We start from the raw sequence: 23,351 nt of genomic DNA, 5'->3' as shown, positions 1-23,351 counted from the left end.
AAAATAATGCAGTTTAGTCCAGTATTTTAAGTAACAAGCATTTTTTGATGTTTGTGAGCCTTTCCTGTATCTAGGTGACCCAAACTGGCTTTTTAAAAGAGAGTAAGGCAGGAAATAGATGTTATCTTAGCAACTACATCTCTTCTAACTTTCATTTGCCAAGATAGCAAGTTTATTGGACTGAGACAGCACATTATGTTGTCAGTGCGAACAATGGCTGTTAGGTTTCCTCTTGTACAGAGAATCTATTTTGAGTTTTCTTACTTTAACTGTGAACAAACAAACAATCTTGATACTGTGAAGTATCTGTGATTCTGTCAGTATTGTCTTTAGCTCTCATTTCAATAATTCTCAATTATGTTCAGCCCTGCTGTTAATGATGTTGATATTCATATATGTTTTTCTACATGCCTTTCCTAGTATACACACTTTTTCCAACCAATGTTTTACTAGCAATATATACATATGTGTACTGTATACATATGTACATATTGCTAGTAAATGGTTGTTTTAACAAAAGTCATGTCCAAATCTTGGCAACTTTATAAGCAAGTGTTCTCCATATATATATTTGTAAATAAGTATGTTTAGAGCATGTGCTATGTTGTAAGTTTCTAAAACCTGAAGATTTTAGCACACACAGGGATTTCAGAATTTCTATTTTATTTATTATCAAGTCTGAATTTGCTGTATTTGTCTAAAATACTAATAAGTTTATTTTTTAAAATTCTTGTATGGGCCTCAATCTGACTCACTTTCATTACCATTTAAAAAATCTGTTGCTGTTGAAAGATACTTACTTTTAGAGGAATAGACACACAGTTATGGAGCTAGATTTTTTTTTATCAGTTTATGAAAGATGACAAAAATTGCAGGAACAGTTGCCCCTGGATTGGAAATATACTCAATCAGATGTTAGACAAATAAGTTTTGGGCTTTTTTTGTTTTTGTTTTTACACATTGGAGATGATGGGCAGAAGTAATTTCCATCAAATAAGTCAGGGAGGAGACAGAGATGCAGTTCCTTCTGCTGGGTTCTGTGGCAGCTTAGGGGAGCTAAGAAAATAGGACCAGGAAATGATATTGTTTCTAATGCTTCAGTACTGCTGCTGTTTAGGGAAATCACTGCAAACTACAGGTGGTTGATCTGTTTGCTGCACTTTCCTTTCCCTTCTGCCTTTTGCAAAGATAATATTATCTCCCTTTCTACAGAGTTATGAACCACAGAAGTGCTCATAAAACCTATTTATTCACTTTTGCAATAATTTTGCACCACTTCATACAGCCACTTATTCTGGGTTTGGCAAATCAATACATATCCATATTACATTTATCAGAGTTATTAGTACAATCTTCCCAGAGGGGGGAAAAGGAAGGTACATCCAGCAAATCCAGAACAAATGGTGACATTTGAAATGTTCAAAAGCTATATTAATGTGGAGCTGTATAATGATGATGATGATGATGATGATGATGATGATGATGATAAAGTTGGAAGGGACCTTGGAGGTCATCTAGTCCAACCCCCTGCTCAGGCAGGAAACCCTATACCATTTCAGACAAATGGCTGTCCAGTCTCTTCTTAAAAACTTCCAATGTTGGAACATTCACAATTTCTGGAGGCAGGTTGTTCCACTGATTAATTATTCTGTCAGGAAATTTCTCCTTAGTGCCTCTCTCTTTGATTAGTTTCCATCCATTGCTTCTTGTCCTGCTTTCAGGTGCTTTGGAGAATAGCTTGACTCCCTCTTCTTTGTGGCATGTCCCCCCTCGTCCTTCTCTATCATGTCCCCCCTCGTCCTTCTCTTCATTAAACTAAACATACCCAATTCCAGCAACCATTCCTTATATGTTTTAGCCTCCAGTCCCCTAATCATCTTTGTTGCTCTTCTCTGTACTTTTTCTAGAGTCTCAACATCTTTTTTATATCATGGTGACCAAAACTGGATGCAGTATTCCAAGTGTGGCCTTACCAAGGCATTGTAAAGTGGTATTAACACTTCACGTGATCTTGATTCTATCCCTCTGTTAATGCAGCCTAGAACTGTGTTGACTTTTTTGGCAGCTGCAGCACACTGTCGGTTCATCTTTAAGTGATTGTCCACTAGGATTCCAAGATCCCTCTCACAGTTAATACTATTGAGCAAGGTACCATCAATACCAGGGGTGTCAAACTCACAATGTCACGTGACGTGTCGCGATGTATCACGACTTTTTCTCCATTGCCAATGGGGTAGGTGCAGTTTCGGCTTGACGCATCTGGCCTGTGGGCCAACAGTTTGATATCCCTGACCTATACTATACCTGTGCATTTTGTTTTTCTTGCCTAAATGTCTTTAGGCAATGTCTTCTTCCAAATTGTTCCTGAAATTGGTACCCAGCCTGTGGTGTTCAAAGTGGAGGATAACAGAATCTGCAAGACAGCAGTTGTGGCATCATGGTCCAAGCTCTGCCCCTTTGGTATGTGTGATTGTATTATATGCATATTCAAAAGAAGGGGGCTTGGACTGTAACATCCACCATATTGCAGACCCATCCATGGACATTCTACATCAATTCTTTCTTTTAAATTTCAGCCAGGTTTATTTCCAATTTTGGAATCTGACTCTGCTTTAAACTATTATCTTCAATTGCTTCAAACTAAGACACTTTCATGAAAAGATATATTTGAAAAAAAGGCTTGGGGCAGAGTCTTCAACAAGGTAGCAATTATTTTACTTTTTTTAGGCTCTGGAAATTTATCCAGATTCTACGTCTCAATAAATATTCTATATATTTATCCAGATTCTGTTCCAATATTTGAAGGGCTGCAACAAAGATGAAGGGGTCAAACTATTTTCCAAAGCCCTGAAGGCAAGATAAATAATGGATGAAAACTAATCAACGAGAATTAGAACTAGAACTAAAGAAATATTTCCTAATATGAGATGAACCAATGGAACGGCTTGTTTTCAGAAGTTGTACGCACCCCAACACTGGAGGCTTTCAAGGAGACATCGGACAGCCATTTGTCAGATATGGTATAGGGTCTCCTGCTCAAGTAGGGGGTTGGACTAGAAGACCTCAAAGGTCCTTTCCAACTCTGTTATTCTATGGTCTATGTTCTATATGTCAGCATTCTCTGGATAATGAACGCTAAAACAACACATCTTTACAGGATATGGTATTAAGGATATCCATGAACGAAATATTTAGCAGCTGTGTTTTATATTTATCATAATAATTAAGAATTGTTATTATTAATAATAAGTATAATAAGATATTTGTTCATTTGCTTACAAATGTTAAACTTTCTGGATGCACTAAATATTTCCTAATTCTTCTCTGTTTTCTATCTTCACCGTGTCAAGGATGCATTTGAAATCCTCGTTGAAAACTATGAATTCAATGAAAATAAAGAGTTTTGCCTTGCATTTGGAAGAGCAGCTTCTGTGCTGAAGGGTCTTCCATTCACTGTAGTTCGAGTGAATGACATTGAAGGGCTGCCCTGGATGGGAGAACGGGTCAAAGAAATAATCGAGGTATGTTCTGTGAGGTGTCATCTAGTGCTTTTTAAAGCATTCCCACTCAGAGACACACATCAATGACTTACTTCCCTGTGCCCATGTAGTCCTTGACTTACAATCATTCATTAGCGACTGTTCAGAGTTACAACAGCACTGAATTTACAATGGTTGCAGCATCCCAGGGTCATGTGATTGTCATTTGTGACCTTCCCAGCTGGCTTCCGACAAGCAAAGTCAATAAGGCAAGCTGGAGTTGCTTAACAACCATGTGATTCACTCAACTGCAATGGTTGGCTTACCAAACATGGCCCAAACATGGTCATAAAATCAGTTGCAGCTCCACCTTGCTTAGCAAGGGTAAATCTGGTCCCAACTTAGGACAGGAGTCGGGGACTACAGGTATTCATCTTGTTCAAAACTATATGGATGGGTGTGGAGAGAACAATAAAATATACCCTGGCCTATGCAAACATAATGCTGGGGTTCTGATCTAGGCCTGATCTCTGACATAAGAAAGAAAATATTTAACATGTTACACCTCAAACACATAGTTTAGCTCTCTCCTGGTACAAGGGAGAGCCTTTGTCTCAAGGCAATAACATCCCTCCCACCACTTAGTGAGAAACATTATAAATCCCTCCCGTTATCTTTTTGAAACAAGATCATTTCATTGTGTTAATTTTTGTTGAGAGTCTCTAGGAATCACTTTTGTACCAAAGCATTAAAATTAAAGAGAATTTGCAAAACAGCCCCTTCCCCTGATCATTTTTAGCAACAGACATATTTTCCTCTCTGCAATGTGGATGGATGTTAAGGAAGGGGAGGGGGACACTATAATTAAATGCTGCCTAGAACCGCTGTTCAGATTCTCCTTTCAGTTTATTGTGCAACAATAAAAGCTCAGCAGCATTTAAAAAAAAAAATGCCTAGCATGCTTATTTTCTAACAAAACCAACAACACTAAGTAAGTGTAAGAGTTCAGCCTGAATTTTAAAAACAGGACTGCTTAAGCACTGAGAGGCTATTAGAAGTAATTAGATTGCAACATAAATACCACAGAAATGTGTATAAACCTGCACAAATATGTCTCTCCTATGTATTCAGGATATATTAGAAGAAGGGGAGAGTTCTAAAGTGAAAGCAGTGCAAAACAATGAAAACTACAGATCAATTAAAGTAAGTTGGTTTCTGCTTTTCTTTCTGACAGTTGCCAAGGGGTGTATATAAGTTTTCTTTGCATTTCTTCCTCTGAGTCTGCAGATCAGATTATAAGAAAAAAGGAAATCTAACCTTAGTTTGGTTGAGAAGGAAATACTGTGCAGTGGCTAAGAAAGTTGCAGTCCTCCTTCCTAAATCGGGTGCCCTTCAAGTAAACTAACTGGTTTTGAATTCTGAAAGCTGTCATCCCAAATACATTATTCAATATGGTGTACAGGTAGTCCTCGATTTATGACCACAACTAAGCCCAAAATTTCTGTTGCTAAGTGAGATATTTGTTATATGAGTTTTGCCCCATTTTACGACCTTTCTGGCCACAGTTGTTAAGGCTTTGCTTGTTAGAAGGTCGCAAAAGATGATCACAAGATCCCGGGACCCTGTAACCATCATAAATATGAGTCAGTTGCCAAGATTTGAGTTTTGAGCATGTGAACATGGGAATGCTGCAATGACTGGAAGTGTGAAAAATGGTCATAAGTCACTTTTTTAGTGACATTGTAACTTCGAACGGTCACTAAACAAACTGTTGTAAGTCGAGGACTACTTGTAATGAATATTGGGCATCTGAAAATTCTGCTGGATGTCCTACAGAAATGTAATGTAAAGTGGGTGTGATTGAGTTATTATGCCAAATGAATGGAAATCTGGCATTCAAATTTAACCCCCTCTCCCCCCATGTGGCCTTTGAACTATTGTGCTGGAGAAGACTCCTGCGAGTCCCCTGGACTGCAAGGCGATCAAACCGGTCAGTCCTAGAGGAGATCAACCCTGACTGCTCTTTAGAAGGCCAGATCCTGAAGTTGAAACTCAAGTACTTTGGCCACCTAATGAGAAAGAAGGACTCACTGGAGAAGAGCCTAATGCTGGGAAAGATTGAGGGCAATAGAAGAAGGGGACGACAGAGAATGAGGTGGCTGGATGGGGTCACTGAAGCAGTAGGCGTGAGCTTAAATGGACTCCAGAAGATGGTAGAAGATAGGAAGACCTGGAGGAACGTTATCCATGGGGTCGTGATGGGTCGGACACGATTTCACAACTAACAACAACAACAACCCCCCATGTGGGGTATATTGAGTGATTTTTAGATGTCTCATTATTTCTCTGACCAACAGGATTGTTGTAGTGATCATAAAATGAGGGAAGATCCTACGCAAGTAAATTTCAGTTTCCAAATGAAAGATTAGATATAAAACCTATAATAAACATTTGTCCGTGTCATGGATCTGAGCCACTGGACATTGAAGAAGCTTTGATCCAGATGGTCAAATATAGATCACACACACTCAAGAGTCTGCTCTGAAAACCTACTTGTTGAATTCATGCAGTTGCAATCCATGCTGTTCTTTGTTCTTAATGAACAGCAATCAACACATTTAATGAATAATTTTTCAACTGCCCAGCATCTATTGAATGCGACAAGATACAAGTGCAGTAATTAATTAATTAACCATTTCATTTATCTGTTACTAATTGTGCTAACAGTAGCATATAAGTCATCAGGATTTAGCCTTAATTTTAAGTCCACTTAGTTGGCTCATTTAAGCCTGATTTCCAAGTAAATTTGTTTAAGTTGAAGTTTAATTGCACATAAAGTGATTTACTACTGGAAGATGGCCATGAAGAAATCTAACTTTACTGACAGTGTTTTAAAAAGCAGATAATATTTCTGAGTGATGGAAAAGTTTAATTTTGTTTCCTTTTCTGCCAGCAATAACTCATGCTTTAGAAACCTTATTCTGACCATTATGTAAGAGCTAATAACAATTCTGTGAATTCTCATGATCCTATTAACAAAATACTAGAGAATTAATAGATAAGAATTTAAGTAATTTTTGACAAATGAGATTACAAAATATAATAGCTCTTCCTCACAAGCACCATGCTTTTCACAAAGAGCAGATAATTTCACTTGCTCTATCTGAAATGACAAGCCATACACATTCCAAAATCATTCTTCTCTTTATTGTTTTTGCATTAATAAATAATCTTCTTAGAAATACAAGATAAATTAGCATAACCCAAATTCAAAGCCTGGAGATTCAACAGAAAGGAAGATTTAAATAGGACTCTCCAGCCAGTTCTAAAATTCAATGTATTCCATTACGTGCAATGGAACTTTGAGAAACAATCTATTTACAAGATGGCATATATATAATAGATGCATTGATCTTCCGAGATACCAGTTTGTATGAAGATCATTGCTTTGTTTTCTCAATAGCTTTCTAGGACCAACTAGTCTGTAGTTAAAGTACCAACAAAACGTTATGGTTGGAAGCCCTTATGGTGCAATGATTAAACTCTGCCCACAGCCTGAAGTTTGAGCCTGACAGGGGTCAAGATTGTCTCAGCCTTCTGAGGTCAGTAAAATGAGGACCTAGATTGGACCTATGCTGACATTATAAACCACCCTTAGAGTGCTGTAAAGCACTATGGGGTGGTATATAAATCTAAGTGTTATTGCTATTGCTATTTATTTGACCAAGGAGAGAACTACCTCTTAGAGAATGATTTTTACCAAAACCAAGGACAAGGGAAAAGGCTTAAAAACCTCCTTTGGGGGGGACGTATTTTAGGAGAGAAAGAGGGAAGACCTGCCATGGTGGACAGTTGTATTTCAATGGGTAGAAAGTGGTTCTAATTTGGATCCTAGATGATGTTACTCATTGTCAGACATGTCTTACAAACCCATAATTCTCCAGTACAGGAGATGGAGAATCCACCGGTGGGTTTTCTCTGTCTGCCTGCTCCTGAGACCAAGTAGCCAAACTTTGACACGCCCCCTGTTGCTGTGAGACCCAGTCTTATCTTGGTCTCAAGCTCTTGAAGACGTCTCAAGGTTTGGCTCTCAGGATTAGAAATCTTATCAAAATTGCAGGTCAGAGACCCATTGTCGGATTCTCGTAGAATCTCTTCCAAACGTTTCACTCCCCCAAGGAAAGCCTTCCCTCAGTCCGCTGGGATCAGCGTGGCCTCAAATCGGCTGATTTGAGGCTTTCTAGGGGAGGTGTGGGGGGGGGAAAATATCTCCGTCGTCGTTTGTCTCCCTAGGGCTCTGGGGAGAGGGGGGCAATCCTTGCTAATTCCCCCGTCGTTTTTCTCCCTGCGCAGCGCCCAGCGCTGCTGCCTCACTCGGTCTTATCTTCCCTTCTTATTTTCGCTCCTCCGAGCCGTTTGCAACGGCCGAAAGCCGCGGCCACCATTTTGGGGCTGCCGACAGTTTATAAGCAGCAGAGCTTCCCTGGGTTTAGGGAAACGGATTCCCCAGCCGATTAGTGGAGCTTCGTGTCCTTTTCTCTTGGGGCCACAGGCCTTCAAGCCATAGCCCTGGTTAGAGTCCGGAGTGACCTTATATAGATTCACCGTGGCCGCCATTTTGGAAGCGCCACACGGCCAGCCTTGCCACCCCACATCATCCGGACTAAGGGTGGAGAGCAGTTGTCCCTTTACAGGAATTTTTCCCTGGCATCTAGGTCACCACTGGCCCTTGACAGCCAAGGAACTTTTGGCTGGGGCTCGCTGTGAAGGCCACCTTGAGGAATTGAAGGGCCTTCTCTAGGCCTGTACCATCAATCCTCCAGTACTGGTGGCAGACCCAGGGTCTCCCACAGGGTCCTTCATATATTCTGGTCACATTGCATATTTTCTAGCTCAGGGCCTATTAGCTGCATCATCATTTATAGGCTCAATACATCCAAATTCTCAGGCCACCATCTTGATTCAAGGACGCCATTTTAGGTCACATTGCCTGTGCCAGGCCTCATTTTTAGGCCTTTACGCCCTCATTGGATATCTGGGGCACCCTGACTGGCCACCTAAGGCCTCCGGGCGGAGCCTTTGCGGGCCCCTAACGTGCCTTCGGTCTTTACTAGTGACCGTGACCTAAACCCAGAGAGATTTTTGTCAGGTCGGGTGGTCAGGGGAGCAGTCTTTGTTACTCGCTCCGAACAATCTTCCCGCCATCCGCTTGCTTGCCAGAGCTCCCCCTCAGGTTTCCTGAGATAGCTCAATCTAGGATGGAGGATTCCACGGCGCCTCAGCTCCTGAGCACCGCGTCCCCGTCATCAACTCACGGCCGGCACAAATCCTCCGGACAGGAGGCAGCGGGCAAGCTTAAAAATAAGGCCAAGGCCACCCTGAAGAAGACATCAAAGTTGGCGGAGAAGCAGGCCAGCCGTAGGCACCAGGCTCTGGAAAAAGAATTTGCCAGGGCACAAAAACAGGCCAGGCATGAGAGGGATCAATTGGTGGCCCCAGAATTCGTTCTCCCCTTGGGTCCATCCACTTCGGCTCAGGGAGTGTGGTCCCTGGCAGTCGACCCCGTTACCCCGACAGTACACCATGCAGGTACTGGCCCACCTTCCTATACCACAGGCTCGGTTCCGGAAGCTACATTCACCCCTACGGCGGCTGGGCTCAGGGGTCCAGATTTGGGAGACTTATTTTCAGACGGCCGCCTGGAGGCTCTACTTTCCAAGGTCGTTGACTGGGCGCTTGTGGCACGATCTTGTCATGCGCCTGGGCAGGAGGCTTCTACTCCAGCCATGCCTCCTCCAACTCTGCCAGCGGGGGACCTTTGGATTCAGGATCCTCCGTCACCTGACCATTCCTCAATTAGCGGCTATTCATCCCACACGGGAGGGGAGCCGCCGGAACTCGACTGGTCAGAGGATGAGGTACTTCCCCCGGAACCCTCTTCAGGTGGCCTTTTTAATCAAGCTTTGTTTCTCTCCTTACTCCGCAAGGCTACTGCCACGGCTAATATAGGGTCCGATCAGTTTCCTCAGCCACAGGCTACCGCCGAGGCGAGTCCGGACCCCATATTTTTTGCGACCGAGGCAACACAGCATCATGTTCCCTGTCCTCACATATTCCTCACAGGGATAAAGAAACAGTGGCCTTCCCCTTCCGCCTCCCTCTCCATTAGTGGGTCGGACAAGAAACTATATCACACCTCCAAGGATCTCACTGATGCCTTGGAGGTACCTCAGATAGATGAAGCCTGGGGATTTGGCGGAGGCCCTTAAGGAGGATGACAGAAAATGCGATCTAACCTTTCGCAAGACCCATCAATCAACCACATGGGCCATCAGAACGGCCACGTGCACGTCCTTTTTTGTCCAAACCACTCTTTTATGGCTTCGGCAGCTGCAAACCAGAGTCCCTCCTGAGGACGTGCAGACTCATCAAGACTTAAGCAAAATGGTGGCTGCTACGGAGTACACGTCAGACGCGACTCTACAGTCGGCTAATTTTGCATCACGAGCCTTGGCTTCCAACGTTTCAGCCAGGAGGATGCTCTGGCTCAAACACTGGCAGGCCGATGCCAAGGTCAAATGGCGCCTTGCATCCACCCCCTACCAGGGGAACCTTCTCTTTGGTGAAGCCCTGAACCCTTTCCTTGTGGAAAACAAGGATAAGCGGAAAGTCATGGCTCACATCACCAAGCAATTCGACAAACGCCCCACTCCTTATTCCAGGAGGCAGCCCTTTCGGCAAAATTCGGGCTTTGCAGCAGCCCAGCCATTTCGACCTTTCACGCCTAGACAGGATCGCACATATGACCGCCCCTCAGACAGAACAGGGTTTCGGTCCAGGCAACAGCCCCAGAATAGGCGACCATTTCGAGGAACAGGACGTCCCTTTAAGAAGTCCAAGTGACTCTCATATTACCCTTCCCATAGGAGGCAGGCTGTCCCATTTTTTCCATCGGTGGGAGCTCACCACCATGGACAAATGGGTGTTACAAACAGTACAACAAGGTCTGTCCCTAGAGTTCCTGGCAATCCTGCCGGGTCACTTCATCTCCTGCCCCACATCTCGGAATCCTATCAAGCGGGGACTCATGCAGGAGGCCATTCGTCATCTTATAGACATTCAGGCCATAGAACCGGTACCATCAGGTCACGAAGGCGGGGGATTCTACTCCATTCTCTTTGTGGTTCCCAAAACCTCAGGGATGGAGGGCGATTCTAGACTTGAAAAGTCTGAATCGTTACATTGCATACAAAAAATTCAAAATGCAATCGCTTCAGTCCATCCTGGGAGGCATCAGAGAGGGAGACTTCCTAGCGTCGATAGACCTCTCAGAAGCGTACCTCCACATCCCCATCCTTCCAGACCACCGGCAGTTCCTCAGGTTCTATTACAGGGGCCAGCATTTCCAGTACAAGGCTCTTCCAGTCGGCCTCTCCTCGGCACCCAAGGTGTTCACCAAGATCCTGGCTGTGCTGGCCGCCCACCTCCGGAAGGTACCGGTACGCATCCAGTGTTATCTGGACGACATTCTGATTCAGGCGTCCTCCTTCCGGGCGGCTCAGACAGACCTCGCCCTAACTATTCAGGTCCTTCAACAGCACGGGTTCTTGGTGAACTTCCAGAAAAGCCAGACGGTTCCCTCATCCAGACTTCTGCACCTGGGAGCCATCATAGACACCACAAACTGCGTGGTCTATCTCTCCCAGGAGTGGTTGGACAGCATCAGGGACCTAGCTCGCAGGGTGTACCGAGAATGGGTAGTGACATTGGCCTTGTTATCCCAACTCTTAGGGAAGATGGTCTCCTGCATAGCCATTGTCCCTTGGGCCAGGCTCCACTTACGGGAACTCCAATGGTTCCTCCTACCGTTCCAGCGATTGAACATCAGCGCATCCAACTGACGGGTGAAGCTCCCAATGCACGCCCGGAGGTCCCTATGCTGGTGGTTCTCACGGGCGGTGACCAAGGGGTCACCTTTCAAGGAGCCGGACCGTCTTACCATCACGACGGATGCCAGCCTATTCGGCTGGGGTGCCCATCTACAATCTCAGTTTGCGCAGGGCCATTGGTCATGCACGGACTTGAGACACAACATCAATTGGCTGGAACTCAGAGCCATCCACCTAGCCCTCCGTCAATTCAGCCACTGCATCAAGGGTCGTCACGTGTTGGTCCTCACGGACAACGTGGCGTCCAAAGCCCATGTGAACAAGCAGGGAGGTACCAGGTCCAGGTCCCTCATGGCCGAGGCCCGGCTACTGGGGTCCTGGGCGGAAACCAACCTGGCTTCCCTCAGGGCTGAACATATCTCTGGGGACAGGAACCAACAGGCAGACTTTTTGAGTCGAGCCACGATAGATCCCTCGGAATGGGGACTAAATCCGGTCCTGTTCTCAGAGATAACATGAAGGTTCGGCCTACCGGTCCTCGACCTGTTCGTGTCACCGAACAACGCACAGCTCCCCAGGTTCTTCTCCCGATATTACCACCCGGGGGCGGAGGGGACGGACGCCTTGAGGACTCCGTGGCCGAAGGGCCTACTTTACGCCTTCCCTCCCCTCCCGCTCATTCCGGCGACCATACGTAGGCTGCTACTGGAGAGGGCGGAGATTGTTCTTGTGGCTCCGTACTGGCCTCGGAGGCCTTGGTTCGCCGACCTAATGAGCCTTTCCGTCCTTTCCCCATGGCAGATTCCCCCACGTCGCGTGTCTCTACAACGGGGGCATTCAACACCCGGACCCTCAGTGGCTTCAGTTAGCCGTATGGCGCTTGAGCGCCGCATCATGACACAGGAACGTTTTTCCCCGCGAGCGATCTCTTTGATCCAGGCTGCTCGTCGACCTGCTACCAATCGCATTTACGACTCCACATGGAAAAGTTTTTGCAATTGGTGTGGCAGACAGCAACTGGATATGTACAATCTAACCATTCCTCAGATCGTTGACTATCTTCTGGACGGCTTGGACAGAGGACTGGCACCTGCCACCATTCGTAGGCAGGTGGCTGCCCTGTCTACGTTGCTGTCTTGTGCTAATTCGGGTCCTTTAGCTCACCATCCTATGATACGCGCCTTCCTTAAAGGCGCATCCAACTCTCAACCTCCCGTGGTGCACCGATACCCTTCCTGGGAGCTCCCTCGGGTAGTTCGAGCACTCGTAAAACCCCCCTTTGAACCCATTAACATGGTACCATTGCGGGCTTTGTCTCTCAAGGTTGCGTTCCTTGTAGCCATCACGTCTGCCAGACGTATCTCGGAACTGGCTGCCCTTTCAATCAGGGAGGATCTCTGCATTTTCCACCAGGACTGGGTGGTCCTTCGCTTAGATCCTACCTTTATACCCAAAGTCAACTCGATTTTCCACAGAACTCAGGAGGTCGTCTTGCCAAATTTCTCTCCCAATCCTTCCCACGACCTGGAACGTCAGTGGCGCACGCTAGATGTTCGCAGGGCATTAAAGCGCTACATCAAACGCACAGCCCCCTTTCGGAAGTCTGAGGCCCTCTTCATCTCATTTCGTCCGTCCTCTCTAGGACAGCAGGTGTCCACATCCACCATTGGCAGGTGGATTAGGGCCTGCATCGCGGAGGCGTATAAGTCCTCCTCCCAGCCAGTTCCGGATCGTATCACGGCGCACTCCACTCGCAGCGCTGCAACCTCTGCGGCGTGGGCCACTCAGGCATCCATCGAGGAGGTTTGCAGGGCTGCGACATGGTCTTCACCTTCCCCATTCGTGCGCCATTATAAAATTGATCGCTTCGCCTCGGCTGACGCCTCCTTCGGTAGGAGGGTCCTCCAACAGGTGATTGCGGGGACCGTGGATTCGGCCTTACCTGATTCCCACCCGTTGGGACAGTGAGGCTTTGGTATGTCCCACCGGTGGATTCTCCATCTCCTGTACTGGAGAAGGGGCGTTGTCTTACCTGAACACCTTTTCTCAGTATGGAGATGGAGAATCCACACCCACCCTTAGGTCAGTCAGGCCGTTATTAGGGGTTAGAGAGCCAATACCTAGTACAACATCAGCCGCTTTCGCCCTCAATAAGACTGGGTCTCACAGCAACAGGGGGCATGTCAAAGTTTGGCTACTTGGTCTCAGGAGCAGGCAGACAGAGAAAACCCACCGGTGGATTCTCCATCTCCGTACTGAGAAAAGGCGTTCAGGTACCACAACGCCCCTTCTGTCTCTCCTCCCCGGTGGTGTAGTAAAGTCTCTGTTACCTTTTGTGTTCTTCCCCGCTTTTATTAATAAATGTAACATTTGCATTGCTATTCAATCTATAGCAAATATTATTGGATAGGAGTACTTGCTGCTGCTTGTTGCAATCTACGTGCTTTCCAAATTTAGGTATATATTATTCAGCAACTATTTGAATTTTCCACAGCTCGTATGACCTCATAATTATTTTAGTATTTCCCTGGTCATGCGATTGCTAGACAGAATGCTTAATGACTGGCTTGCAATGACAGTGCTGCAGTGTCCCATGGTCACATGATTGTCATTTGCAACTTTGACTTCACTGCCGGCTTACGACAAGCAAAGTCAACAGCGAAGATGATAGGAGGTTGAAAATGGTGACCACATGACATTATGCTTAATGACAGCATGGCGTTCACTTAATGATGGCAACTGGAAGTGCTGGAATAGCCATCATTAAGCGGTGTAATCAAGTGCCTGCATTGCTTGGCTACAAAAATTCTGTTCCCAATTACTGTTGTTAAATGATAATTACCTGTAATGTATTTCCTTCATATTTCATACAGTCTTAGCTGAAGTGGCCATTCAGAATACAGTAATTACAGTGTGGCTGGAATGCTTGCATTTATATTAAATTTCAGGGGAAAACATGAAATTCTGCATTGCACTGGCCCAGCACTCCACAAACTATTAAATTGAATACATTTTTACTCTACATAGCTTTTTACTTCTGTTTTTGGAGTTGGACTGAAGACATCTGACAAATGGTACAGAATGGGACTGCGAACTCTGGAAGAAGTAAAATGTAACAAAAACCTGACACTAACAAGAATGCAAAAAGCAGGTAAACATTATCTAATTGTATGTTCAGTCTTGCAAACAGATTTAGTTAAACAAGCAAATTACCTGATAGATGTGCAAATACCTGCTCTATTTGATTAATGCAGTTTCCCCTAGTGTAGGATTTCCAGATATATTGTGACTGCAATTCCCAGGGTTCCTCATGTGAATGGCCAGGAAATCTGGGAATTGTAGTCCCAATAATCCCACAGGGTATTAGTTCAATTAGAGATATTTATATTGTTTATTTTTCATATTTCTAAATTGCCTATCTCCCTCATAATTACTGACTATTCATACAATAAAGTTACATATTGGTAGTATAAAATATTTTGTGAAAATCACCGCATCTGTTGTTAGTAAGATGGTTTACATTTTATCAAAATAAACATTGTTTTGGGTGTGAAAGATACTTTTCTTTAGAAGGATCTCAGTTGCAAGCTCTTTGATTTGCATAACATGGATCTATCTGGATGGCCAGGAATTTCTGAGTTTTAATTTCCTTGCATTACAGCACTTTTATATGTCTTTTTTTTTGTTAGAGGTCATGTGCAAGCTACAAGACTTCTACCATGTAATGAGATTCCAGCAAGGAATTTCATCAGAATTCCAAGTGCAGGATCCTTGGATGTCTCATCCACACTTGTCTATGGAGATTCTCAGTCATCCAGGTCATGGTTGTCCCAAAGGTGATTTTTCAAGAGGCAACTGGACATCCTCTGTTTCTCCTTGAAGACGTTTTGCTTCTCATCCAAGATGCTTCTTCAGTTCTGAACTGAAGAAGCTTCTTGGATAAGAAGTGAAACATCTTCAAGGAAAAAAACAAAGAAAGTCCAGTTGCCTCTTGAAAAATCTCATTTGGGATGATTAATCCACACTTATTTTTAATCTCATTCTACATCTCAATGAGAATATTTTAATTTCTTAGCATATTTATATACGATCTAATCCCAATAGTTATGAGTTACCTTGCAAAAAAGGTACACATGTAGCACAAGATAACAGAGCAGGGATATTTAAGTCTACATTATTCCCACCTCCACCCCTGTATGCTGGAAATTAAATGAGCAGAGTTGGCCTATATTATGTCTAAATCATTTATGTACAAAACAGTGGTGTGCGTGTTTAGTTTTCTTCTTCCTTTTCCCCCTTTCATATTCAGAGAAACATTGGACAGATGAGACGAACAAAGAATAAGACAAGAATTAAGTCAATCAATTTAAATAGAAATCTCTGCTCGTGGGAATCACTTATTTTCTTCTTAGAACCAAGGTCCCTCAGCTGGAGTATTAAGAAACTGGCTGAACTAATGCTTACAAGTCCTTTTATACAACATTGAGATTTCTCTCAATCTTAAAAGTTGACTTAGAGATGGGAGAGAACTTTTTAACTAATGCTAGCCAATTAGAAGCTGGCATTCCTTGTTGACCAGTCATCAATCACTCATGGATCTATCAGGACATCTATTTTCCTTGTACCTTTTCTTATTCTAAGGCAGGGGTGTCCAAGTGTGGCAACTTTGAGATTTGTAGACTTCAACTCCCAGAATTTTCCAACCAGCATAGCTGGCTGGGAGATTCTGGAAGTTGAAGTCCACAGTTCTTAAAGTTGCCAAGGTTTGATATTCTTGCTCTAATCTAAAGCATCTTCATGTCTGAATAAATTAAATAGTATTCACTATTGTTTCATAGATAGACAAACCCATCCTAGAGCAATTTTGAAGCCAGGGGAGGACTAAAAAAAACTCAATGTGGCAGATGCAACAGTGCAATTTGAGTCTTCCTCCTTTCTATTCTAATAGAGATATTTTAGTGGTTTGTGCATAATGTTTTGTTTTGTTTTGTTAGAACTGACCAGATATTTTATCACTCAAATTAAAAGGTGGATTCATCCACTAACTGATTTTTGGTTAATTGATTAACCTATTAAAGAAGTATTATCAAGTTCACTCTGGTTTGTGCAAAACACTTGTTAAATTCTGTTTAGAAAAACAGGGAATGAGAGAAGGCTAGATCTCTTCCCTCTCCCTGTATTTACCACACACACAGACATACCGACACACAGACAAACACAGACACAGACACACACACACACACACACACAGAGAAGAAAATCCATGGAAGTTCTTGACATCTAAATTAGCTAGCAAGTTTGAATTTGGCTTAGCTTAAATTAAGTGTGTTTCTCTAGCTTAATAGTAGAATGCCAGTAGTTTCTGGAGTAGCCAGAGAAAGAACTTCTTGGAGGCATTTTATGGAACTCATCCTAAAATAGGGGACATGCATGATTTTTACATAAGTAGAAACTAATAGGAGCCTTAGTAAAATATTTGGCTATTTTTGATAACTGAAAATCAAATTCTCATCCAGGTTCAGTTTAATTATTATAGGAATGGACAAATGCCAAGATATTGGAAGGTCCCAACTTGAGATGGATGGCAGAGCCTTAATTATATAATTGTGTGTCAAATGTAACACATTAATGCTACTTATTAGCATTAATGCATTCTTACAGCTTCTTTTAATCATAATTTCTTCCTTGTGAAATAGATAATATTTAGCTACATGGCAATGGATAAGTAACCTATACTTCTGCTCAGGTTGAGAAACACTGCCCTGGACAACTTCATCATTTATTTATTTTCTTTATAAGCTGTGTATATTTCCCCATCTTAGGCAACATAATCTTGGGTTACTTATAAACAGCAACAAAATAATAAAAAGCATAAAAGCCAACAGGGAAGCTCCTGGTACTTCCACATAGTTCCACAAATTCACAAACTAACTACCCCAGTGCTTGTGGGACAAGCCATGTATTCAAGACTTTTTGGAAGACTATGAGGGTGGGGGCATTTGGGATCTTAGGGAGATGTTCCAAAGGGTAGGGCCCACCAGAAGAGGCATACTGTCTAGGTCCCACTAGATGGTAACACATAGGGGAAGGGATTTAGAGTATACCTATACTATCAGATTGCATGGAACAGGCAGTTATCCTAGGGGAGAGGCAGTCCTGGCCCTCTGATATTAAGGTATTTAAAAGTGAAAATCAGTACTTTGAAATGTACAGTGATACAAGATGTATAATCTAAGAATCATTTTTCAGGGTTCCTGTACTATGACGACCTTATTAGCTCTGTATCTAAAGCTGAAGCAGATGCGGCAACTTGGATCGTTCAAGATACAGTGTGGAAAATTTTACCTAATGCTATTGTAACATTAACTGGTAGCTTCCGAAGGTAAGTATAAAATATAGGTTTTCTGGAAATTTCATCTGTGTAAAGTCTGGGTCAATGTTTTTGCAGACCATGCCAATGCCACATTGAATCAGGTCGGATTTTTAAAATAAAATATGTTATACAAATATTTTACATAAAAAGAATCCTAAATAATTTCAGCAGAGAGTGGGATGAATGTTGAAAATATTTTTACCCACTTTGTAGACATGAACATGGAGCATTCATTGTCCCAAAAACCTTTCTCTGTGACTGGGTTGGACTTAATCTTGGTCCAAGGTAGGTGGACTTCAACTCCCAGAATTTGCCACCCAGCTGTGGGGAGTTGGAATCTACATGTCTTAAAGTTATTAAGGTTGGGAAACAGTATTGTAGAACAATGGTGGGTGATGTAAGATTTGGATGAACTTTAATTCTCAGTACCTTCAACCAGCATTGATAATGGTGATGGATGCTCAAGGTTGTAGCTTAAATGACATCTGAAGAGATACAGTTTTTTACCCACAGCCTTCTGACTGAAAAATTAAAGGCCTGCTGCCTGCTTGTCATACAAATATATACTCATCCTTGTATTTCTTTTTAAAGTAAAGTATGTTATGCAGACAATTGGAAAGGAGTAGCAATAGCAATAGCACTTAGATTTATATACCACTTCATGGTGCTTTACAGCCCTCTCTAAGCAGTTTACAGAATCAGCATATTGCTGCCAACAAGTTGGCTCCTCATTTTACTGACCTTGGAAGGATGGAAGGCTGAGTCAACCCTGAGCTGGTCAGAATCGAACTGCTGGCAGTTGGCAGAATTAGCCTGCAATACTGCATTTTAACCACTGTGTCACCATGGCTCTTTTGTATGGAATATTAAGAAATTAAAAGCACAAAAACAAGAAAAAAAATAGTCAAAACTAGTTTAATCCAATACTTTTCAGGGTTTTTTTCATACCGTGTTTCCACTGGTGGGATTAAAATATGTGAACAACCGGTTCTCTTATGTGTGGATGCCACTTCTGGAAGTCCATTTTGGGCCTGGGCAACAAAAAATTAGCTACCGGTTCTGCCGAAGTGGTGCGAACTGGCTGAATCCCACCACTGCATGTTTTCCCCAAAATAAGACCTGGTCTTTTTTTTTTTGCCTCCAAAAGAGGCACCAGGTCTTATTTTTGCGGGGTATCTTTTCCATGGTCTCACCTCGCAGCTGCGGCACTGACAGCCCCACCCAGCTGGCCCACTTCTTCTGCAGCCGCTCACATGTGTCATCCCCGGCCTCCATTTTGCCGTCAGAGGTCTTCCGGAAAGGCCTCTGACGGCAAAATGCTGCTGCAGAAGTGGGCCAGTGAGACAAAGTAGGTGTCGATTCGTGGAAGGCCTGGCTGCAATGGTAAATGGGTGTGGGGTGCAGCTCCACCCCCACCCTAGCATGATTTTTAAGCATTGCCCCAAAATTAGGGCTTATTTTGGGGGTACGGCTTATATTAGTCCCACCCCCCAAAATCAAGCTAGGACTTATTTTTGGAGTAGGTCTTGCTTTTGGGGAAACACGATACCTTTCTCTAAACATATGCGTGCTGCTTCATACATTGTCTTTAGTTCTTAAAACTTCTCATCTCATTCTTTTTCAAGATCTCATCAACTCACTTTCTTCTTCTTGACCCATTCACTCTTTCCTTCCATATATTCATTTTGCAATTCTATCTTCAACCATTCTCGCGGTATGTTAACACTGCCCCAATATACTTCTGTTGTAGTATCATTCACTTTTGTATTCAATCCACATCTGTTCAGAAACCACTCATTCTTGACCCTATATCTGTTTGTTTTACCATGCATGCATCTTAAGTAAAGGATTCTCACTGCATTCAGTGGTTATTTTTCTCTTGACATGCCATATCCATTTAGCAAAACAGGAAGAAGCACACTCTTATACACAACAGTTCTTGCTTCTTTTGGCAAACATGAATTCCTCACAACAGATCACAGGCTACAAAGCTTACATGAAAATAGTTGAAAGGGTGAGAAAACTAGAAGCTTCTATGTTTAAATAAATAATCAGCACTGTTCCTATATATTTGAGTTACTTATGTATAAAAATGACATGTGTTCTGATCTCACTGGTATTCCTAAATAAAAAAGTCTGGAAAATATTAGCTGTCCGTAAGGAATCCACAGGGGCATAAGAATAGATCTTTACTTGATATTGAAATGTAATATTATAGCAATATCATTATAGTAAGCTTAATGTTGCAACAATAGTAGCAACTTGGTGAACCTACAACCAGAATCGCTTTCCCCTCCTGATATTTTGTGTACAATACTTTATCCTTGCAAAAATTGTAATATTAAATTTGTTAGGAAGGTACTTGAAAAAACTTGATCTATGCTGTGGGAGGAAAGTTAGAAAGATAAAACTAGAAATCTGAAGGATGTAAACAAAACACAATAATAATAAAAATGAATTTGCCCGAACTGTTCTCCTCCTGGTAAAACATTATAGTCACATAGTAATGAAGGTTCTTTTGAACCAACCTTGATAGCCCAAATTTGGATAGGTCCACTTCTTCAGGAGAATCCACTGGAGGCAAAGAACAAATGAATCAATCAGAGCCAGAAAGGAGGGGTCTCTGGAAAGCTCTGTAGACTTTGGAGGAAATAAAAGATGCTGATAACCTATTAGCAAATATGGAGGAATTTGGACATGAACCTTATCTTTAGCTTTTTCTCTATCCATGTGCCTTGGTTTTCAGCTTATTTAATCTATACCTACATTGATACACAAGAAGCTTGACTGTATATGAATTTTCTTCCACCTGCATTAGGTATAAGTTATTTCATAGACTGTTTCTTTATTCATTTCTGAGTATGATCAATTAGGCAGGAAATTCATGATTAAAAGTGTGGTTTTCTTTACAGGTATAACAATAGCATTTAGACTTACATAGCACTTCACAGTGCTTTACAGCCCTCTTTAAGCATTTTACAGAGTCAATATATTGCCCCCAACAATCTGGGTCCTCATTTTATCGACCTTGGAAAGATGGAAGGCTGACTCAATCTTGAACCAATGAGAATCGAACTGCTTAAATTCTGGCAGTTGGCAGTCAGCAGAAGTAGCCTGCAATACTGCATTCCAACCACTGCACCACCATGGCTCATATAGCCTGTAAGTGGAAGTATCAGTTATAAAGAGTTGTGTCTTGCACACACACACACACACACACACACACACAGAGAGAGAGAGAGAGAGAGAGAGAGAGAGAGAGAGGTTATTAGAATTTCAGCACAGAAGATAATTTTGGCTAGGAATGAAGCTAGACACATGCATATAGCTAAAAGTGAATTACATTGATGTTTATTACTGTACAAGCCTAGTGTGATGTGTATTTACAATAATTATAATGATTATGTCTTTATGTGTGTACAATGTATATAGAGAGGGTGCAATGTTATGTAAATTATGTAAACAAAATTTAACCATATTAACAGAATTTTAACTAAATGAATCAAACCCAAATTTATATTATAAAATAAAATATTAATCCAAAGGAGGGATGGGGTAGAGAAAACATCTCTGAAGCCTCCCCTGATGGAAAGTAAAGGCAGGGGACGGGGTTGCAAAACTTGTAAGATTCTGTTACTGTCGCCTTACTATAACCCTACCTTGAAGAGCTTATATCAATCTTATAAGTCTGGAAGCCCTTGCTTTGTGAGACTAGATTTCTCTTATCAGACTTGTGAGACTAGATTTCTCTTATCAGACTATTATCTAGTCTGTAGCTTTTCCTCCTGTCTGCCAAGGTTAGTCTCACAGCCCACTGCAGAGTCCTAGAGACAGGAGAGAGTTTGAAGGCAACAGTCTCAGAACAGCTGGGATCACATCATATTGGAGTGATGTCTTGCAGGACAGATTGCTGCATGACTGATTTAGACTTCAGGCTTTAGACTCATGCTATACTGGAGAAACAAAGTAAAGTAGTAGATGGAAGACTAAATTAGATTCAGCTATAGTTCAGGGTGTTGGTATGAGTGGGCAACTAAATTTCATTTTTGATGTGTGCCATTGTGCCCACAGTATAAAAATGACAATAAAGGTTATCTTATCTTATCTTATGAAGAACTTCAGAACTTATGAAGGAATGCATCTTTCCATAACTTCTTATCTTTATCCCAAAATTATATAGGATGCCCTGCTCTGAACAATCCGTTCCCATTGAGTTCCACTGAATAGCACTCAGGGAAGCATCTTGTTTAGGAGGAGATCAAGTTTTCAAACTTGGCAACTTTAAGATGTTTGGGTAGAATTCTGGAAGCAGAAGTCTGCAGATCTTAAAGTCGCTAAATTTGAAAAACACTGATCTAAAATGTTCAGAGTCAGTCTAAATTAGCAATTTGCGATATAATTATCTGAGAATTTAATCTGAAATGTCTTGGTTTATGCATTTATTTCCTGAAGCTTTTGCTAGGGCAAAACTTTGGATTCCATTTTCTGAAAACAGACATCTTCCTCTGATGTCAAAGGACTGCAGGATTTCACTAACATTAAACTAATTTCCTGGAAGAATATTCTGATTTTTTTTGTTTTGCTCTGAATAATGCCATTTAAGATCAAGCTTTGTGGAAATTTTGTGGTTATGCCATGTATGATTAATGGAATATAACTCAACTGAATTCTAAATATTCTTTTATTTTGTGCCTTGTGACTTTTCCCTTGAGTATATCTGCTGCATCAGGTTAGGATATGATAAAAACACCTTTCAGCAATCACACTTCTTATATAAGTGATTTTAAAAAAATTGCAAAGCAAATCTTGTGTAAATTTGGAAAAACGGTGATAAAAAATGGTGATAAAAAAAATATCTCTTTTTCCACCTACAGTGTCAATGGGAATGAATTTATGGTGTTCTTAGCAGGCTCTTGACTGAACATCATACAAAGGAAATCAGAATATGTTTCATTAAATTATTGTAAAGTATGTGCATACTGTATTTGGATTTAGTATTGCATATTATATAATGATGCACTATGATAGGTAGCTCCTTACATCAAAACAGAAGCAAAATATTTTATGAAGTCAATTATAGTAGGGACTTCACTATTGTGTATGTGTTTTTTTTAAGAGTATAGCAAAATCTACATTTTTATAAACTAGAACTGATTGGAATATCTTTTGGGTTTCATATTTCGACAGACTAGTAATTTGAGGTAGATATTCTCCTTTTATCTCAGACGTGTTCAGTAGCATGCCTTTTGCTAATCATTGTTGTTTTTGTAGCTTTCTCACACAGCTTCTTCTTTTGTTTTCCTGGTTAGTTCGGAAAGATTATCCAATCCAGTCAGGGATCACATAGTCAAAAGAGTGATCTTACAAGTCTCTACTCACTTGCCTTTCCAAAATATGACCTCCCTCCTCTTGTCCCCCCAATAATTACCTATAAATGGTATAATTGTGTGTATGCACACACATATTACATTAGGTAATAAGTATGTCTCAAAGGTGCTTTTTCAAAAGGCAACTGGACTGTTTTTTCATTGAGGGTGAAGAAGAAGACATTTCACTTCTCATCCAAGAACCTTCATCGGTTCTGAAGAATAATCATAATAATGATACCAA

General features: G+C 42.1%; 1 protein-coding gene across 1 annotated transcript in view; it reads left to right on the top strand.

Annotated features, from left to right (window-relative positions):
- Positions 1–2,343: 2,343 nt before the first annotated feature.
- DNTT (DNA nucleotidylexotransferase) overlaps positions 2,344–23,351 on the top strand; it is a 139,314-nt gene continuing 118,306 nt past the window's right edge. The window contains exons 1-5 of the mRNA XM_015825478.1: positions 2,344–2,460; positions 3,351–3,521; positions 4,611–4,682; positions 14,396–14,519; positions 17,618–17,750. Of these exons, the coding sequence (XP_015680964.1) occupies positions 2,344–2,460; positions 3,351–3,521; positions 4,611–4,682; positions 14,396–14,519; positions 17,618–17,750 (617 nt within the window). The remainder of the gene's footprint in view (positions 2,461–3,350; positions 3,522–4,610; positions 4,683–14,395; positions 14,520–17,617; positions 17,751–23,351) is intronic.

Source organism: Protobothrops mucrosquamatus, unplaced genomic scaffold, assembly GCF_001527695.2.
Source record: "Protobothrops mucrosquamatus isolate PMUCROS unplaced genomic scaffold, P.Mucros_1.0 scaffold2653, whole genome shotgun sequence".
Classification (NCBI taxonomy): Eukaryota; Metazoa; Chordata; class Lepidosauria; order Squamata; family Viperidae; genus Protobothrops; species Protobothrops mucrosquamatus.
Note: the sequence above shows the minus strand (reverse complement) of the source record. Positions and strands in the feature narration are given on the sequence as shown.